Source organism: Fomitiporia mediterranea (assembly GCF_000271605.1).
Source record: "Fomitiporia mediterranea MF3/22 unplaced genomic scaffold FOMMEscaffold_37, whole genome shotgun sequence".
NCBI classification, from domain to species: domain Eukaryota; kingdom Fungi; phylum Basidiomycota; class Agaricomycetes; order Hymenochaetales; family Hymenochaetaceae; genus Fomitiporia; species Fomitiporia mediterranea.
The window spans coordinates 1-5,004 of record NW_006760422.1 but is presented as its reverse complement, the minus strand read 5'-3'; the positions used below and the strand labels follow the sequence as shown (position 1 = coordinate 5,004).

The 5,004-nt window shown below is 47.0% G+C and overlaps 2 protein-coding genes across 2 annotated transcripts; both read right to left on the bottom strand.

The window, feature by feature from the left end:
* Positions 1 to 471: 471 nt before the first annotated feature.
* Positions 472 to 2,106, bottom strand: FOMMEDRAFT_98574 (uncharacterized protein; the record flags this gene model as incomplete). The annotated part of the gene is made up of 2 exons (XM_007272090.1): positions 472 to 971; positions 1,029 to 2,106. The coding sequence occupies 2 exons, from the start codon at positions 2,104 to 2,106 to the stop codon at positions 472 to 474; spliced, it is 1,578 nt and encodes a 525-aa protein (XP_007272152.1).
* A 582-nt stretch (positions 2,107 to 2,688) lies between these two features.
* Positions 2,689 to 5,004, bottom strand: FOMMEDRAFT_149647 (uncharacterized protein). Its single transcript, XM_007272089.1, has one exon. The coding sequence runs from the start codon at positions 4,973 to 4,975 to the stop codon at positions 2,831 to 2,833; it is 2,145 nt and encodes a 714-aa protein (XP_007272151.1). The 5' UTR covers positions 4,976 to 5,004; the 3' UTR covers positions 2,689 to 2,830.

Genomic DNA, 5,004 nt, shown 5'->3' with positions numbered 1-5,004 from the left:
GGTTTTATAAGAGTCAAATATGTATTACAAAAATATTATACAAGTAAGTAAGTAGTATAATTGTCTTAAAGTACATTATATAGAGAGGTAATACTTTTGTCTATATTAGATACCTTAAAATGTATAAACTCTAAAGTTCTTAAATTGAGCTTGTAATAACACAATCCAATGAGTAGTAAGGTAAAAACATCTTTATTGTGTACATATCTAGAGCAACATACAAGCAGCCAGTAGATGACCGTGGGAGACACAGAAAATATTTAGCAGAAACAATAACAAAATATGCCCAAGGATACAGTGGGCGACGGCGTTGATCGTTAGACGTTGGTTGACAGATAAACGATGCCGGATGGTTGTATATCATGAATCCAATAAACAACAGGATAAGACAGGGGAAAAAAGTCAAACTTAGACAACAATACAGAAACAAAAGAAGCATGAAGATGAGAGAAGAAGTCGCAGAAGCACAAACTAAAGCACTTTCGGGTCGAGGTGGGCATCGGGGTACATTTCCTTGATGAGCTTCCAGAGCCAAAAGAAGGGCGTAGCGTAGGTAACATCGGATGATTCCGTCTTACCAGTACCACCGGTGAGGAGGCCACCGAAGCGTCCACGACCGTCGACAATAATCGATCCAGAGTCTCCGCCCTTGGAGAAGACTCCAGTCTCATCGCCGTAGGGCATAATCGTCAATTCCATGGACGTTCGTTGGGTTCCGTTGGAGAAGTACTCCCTGACAATGGAGAAGATACCATTAGCCAAGCCAATGGTGGGACCAGTGGTCAAGCCGTTCTTGGCGACGGGGAGGCAAGGTTCGCCGTTGATGTTGAGCACGTCGGGGTTGCGCAGGAGCTTTTCCGGGATGATGCCCTGAAGCTTAAGGAGGCCATCACTTGGGTATTTGAACCCTGGTTTGGCGTCAATGCGAGGGAACATCTTACGGTTAAACGTGGTGGAGTCAATGGTTAGCCCTAGGTAGATATAAACGATTAGGATACACAACTTTAGTGAGATGGATCAGAACCCACCCAAGTCCAAGACGTTCATATGCCCATCATTATTCTTGAACCTGTCCTTGTCGATCTTGATGATTGCGAAGTCACTGGTGAAACCGAGCGGATCGGTATTCACAGTGATGGGAGGCGAGCGGACGACGTATGCAATGACGCGCTGGCTTGGTTTGGCCCAGTCCCTCGTCGTCGTCTGGAAGAGCTCTTCAAGCTTGTTGAGTGCCCTTTCCGACTTCCTTATTAGATGTCTATATTCTTCCACGTCCGCCCAAATATCACTAGCCTTGTCAGCAGGAGTATTGGGGTCAGCCGCCCTCCTACTCAAGGTCTGAATTCGGTCGTTATACAGTTCTATGTCGTTGCCATGGCGTGCACTCGCGCACCTGACGGACACGACGTAGTCCTCCCACGCGTTGATCCCCATGAGGAGGACATTTTTAACACGCATGCCGCGATGGTTAAATTCGTAGTTACTGTTGTCCTCAGTCGGTGGCGGGAAGAGGACATGGCGGGCTGTAACGGCTAATATGTCCTTGCTCTCGCCGCCTTCGGCGAAGTAGAAACCAAGAGTGCCTTGTATATGAGGCGTTCTCGCATTAGCAATGGGAAGTCCGAGTGAAGTAGTGAGAGGATCAATGACCTCCTTGGTTGGGTCGACCTTCTCGACCGGTGCGTAGAGCTCTGCGCCGCTCGAGCGTCTGTACACGGATTCACGGTACTCCACGTCGACGTCATCAATGTCGTGGCTCTTAAGAAGGTCGAGTAAGCTGTTTGCCGTGTTGAAGGCGTCCTCTCCCAGGAGACTGTCCGGAAGAACGCCGATCCACAGGACGACGGGACTGATAATAGCAGTCTCCTTGACTGAGCGGAAACGAACGACATCGATTGAAGTGAAGCGGACCTGATACTTGTCCAGCAACTCAACAATCTGAAGACCTATGATGCTCCAGTCATTGTTCAACTTGTGGCCATAGACAGGACAAAGCCGCTTCAAGTCGCGATACGCCTCAGGCCCGGTAGGCTTGATCCATGGCGTCTTGGACGTACGAAAGACCAGCCTGGGAGGGGAAGGGGATATGCCAGAATAATAATACATGGCCTCAGCTGCGGAGACAGCGTATGGAGGGGTGCCAGAGGAAATGCTGGACTCATCCGCATCAATGGGGTCAGAATCAAATTCGGTAGGGGAGATGGCGCAGCGTTCGAAGCGCTGCTTGGCAAAAGAGATGCAATCAGCAAGGAATGATTCAGAGACCACTGGTAGAGTATAAGAGGGTCAGAATAAGAAGTAATTGTTGGATAGTAAAAACTAACGAACTTGCTTAATATACTGTATCGAACTGCAGAGGTGCAACCTGGGATCTGCGTGATGTGAACGAAACGACAAGTTGTGGGGTTCGGCACAAACCACACCCTGTGACTGTGACACATCTTAAAAGTCCGATGATTAGTCATTATTGAAAGGTTTAAATAAAGTATTAACTTATTAGTTATAATAATACTAATAATACAAAAGTATATAGTAATGAGTAACAGGACAAAGAAGGGATGAGTTCTACTACTATATTATTATAATTTTAGTAAGGTCAGCTTGAATACTAAATTAATCCTTAAGCTTGTCGTACAAACTAGTCACATAATCATATTAAAATACAACACTCCAGAGATCAGACACACAGCAATTCACTACAAATTGATAAAGAGATACTACAGTGTACAGGCTTTAATGTAATGCATATAACAGTACAAATACCAATGCGACCCAAACCGATGGAAAAGGAAAGCAGGCACCATATAGAACACAACAACACAAGTCCAGGCTAGTAATTCACTAGGGAATCCGGAACAGAACAATGCATATTTGGGACACGATTGAAATACTGTACGAAAGTCCTGATATAGAAAGATATCAGGGTTTTGAAGTCAAGCAGTGTGCCATGGTGCGGAAAATTTGGCCAAGTACTAAGGAGACGAAAGAGAGCCTGCATATTTCCCTCTGACACTTCCTGGTCCCAATACTCTTCAATGCGACCTGACAGATCAACAATAATGCCAGCATATTTGCTAGCAGCTGGAGAACCATCCCGGTGGAAGATACAACTGATCATCTTGTCTCGATTTTGTTGTTCTTCGTCACTCATAGAGTCCCGTGGATGGATTAGGAAGTCCAATGCCCTGACCTCGGCCCTCATACTGTTTTCTGTTATTTCGTATTGTACTTCCTCCCGGATGGATTTCTGCTTAATGATATCGTCTTTTGACACAAACCTATTGCGCCACCAGTACCGTGCATCCAGATCGAGCGAGCCCATATCATACTCTGCAACCATCATCGATTTGGCTGTTGCAGTGCCCACAAGTCGGCGTCGCTTCGACGGAGGCAAGTCACGTGGGTTGTAGCGATGCGACGTCTTCTTCTTTCTTTTTGGCCCGGTCGATGCTTGCAATGGCAGGGCACTGTAGATGCCCTCAACAAATTGCGAAGCACTCCCAGACGGCAGTGGTGTAGACTGGTGATATTCGCCGCGCAAGTAGACTTTCCACTCCTGAGCTTTGAGCCAATTACGTTTGTCGAGTGTTCCAGGCTCTTCTTGCCTTTTTATCAGGGCATCCCGTATGCGAATATAGTTCAAGTACAGTCTTGCTGAGTAGTCGCTATCACGATGGACCAAGAGGTATGGAGGAGGGTACGGGTATCGAGCCGGCAATGAATAGTCCGGTTCAATGGGCACAATGCTCTTCAAGCATTCGAGAACCACTGGATGATGTTTGGGAAGATCAGGTTCCTTATTGATTGTGACTGGAATGTGTAGCAGACGCGCATAGTTTGGGTAGGGCTCATTCTTGGGTTCATTTTTGGTCGGCTTCCGCTTGGTCTTTGATGTTGCTCCGCAGTTGATATCTGACTTTGTACCTGATAATACACGTGAAACGGCTTTTGGTGTGTGCTGTTGAGGAGAACGGGCCTGCGAAGAACCTGACACTGAATGAGACGAAGCTGGGGATTCTAGAGCTTGGATATTCAGAACAGAAAACTCGGGAGTAAAGTTTTCGAAAGCATGGATTTCATCGAGTAGCAGTTCGATGGCTTGTTCCGACATGAAATGACTCGACAGATGATTTCGCAAGGATCCACTGCGGTTGCAATCGAACCCCCGCAAAACCGCCTTCCCTTCATAGGTTACGTAGTCCTTGCTGAGATACCGCGACCACGGAACACAGTCCTGGACATCAAGCACCCGACCTAGAAAAGCCCTTGCATCACAAATAAACCAGACGGGTATATCAAGTTCTTGTAACTTCTCGGCAATCTTGAAGTCCATGGTGAATGCGCCACGCGTACGATAGACTTGTTTTTTTGTGATTTGCTTGCGAAGGACGATGTCGCGAAGGTACGTGTTTAGTCCGTGTAACTCCATGATTCCGCACTGTATGTCACGAACGGATGATAACACGGCTCGCCAACTGAGTTTAAGAGAACGAAGTCGATTTAGGACTGTCGTACATGTACGAGCGCAACGCTTGTAAACCAAGTAGGCTTCTCCATCTTGCCCTCTGTCCCGAAGTGTCCTTCCGACGTCCTCGCACTTGCTTGCAATAGCAAAGAAAGCCTGTTGAAGCGTATCTATCAGTTCCGAGCGTAAAGAGCCAATTGGCGTCCCGGAATCTGAGTCATAGGCTTGGGGGTCGGGAACAAAGTCAGTCTTGTCGTCTGGGTCGTAAATTTTTATGTTATTGATATCGTCTCGTTTGCGAAGGGCTGTGTTACAAATGTGCCAGTCCAAGTCAAAGGGTATGAAGCAATGATGAATGTATTTTCGCGAAAAGGGCTGAGGCCAGCGATGGGGTGATTGTCCGCCAAAATGGCCATCTTCACGGACCACGACTTTCCCATCGTCGATGAATGGAAATTGCGGGACATAATCTGCATTCGGTGAGATTATGATGCAATTGCCGAACTGCATTACGGCACCAACACGCGCATCCAGAGGCC

Bases quoted from the DNA above. Each gene is read 5' to 3' on its own strand.
- FOMMEDRAFT_149647 (XM_007272089.1), bottom strand. From the start codon at position 4,975: ATGCAGTTCGGCAATTGCATCATAATCTCACCGAATGCAGATTATGTC.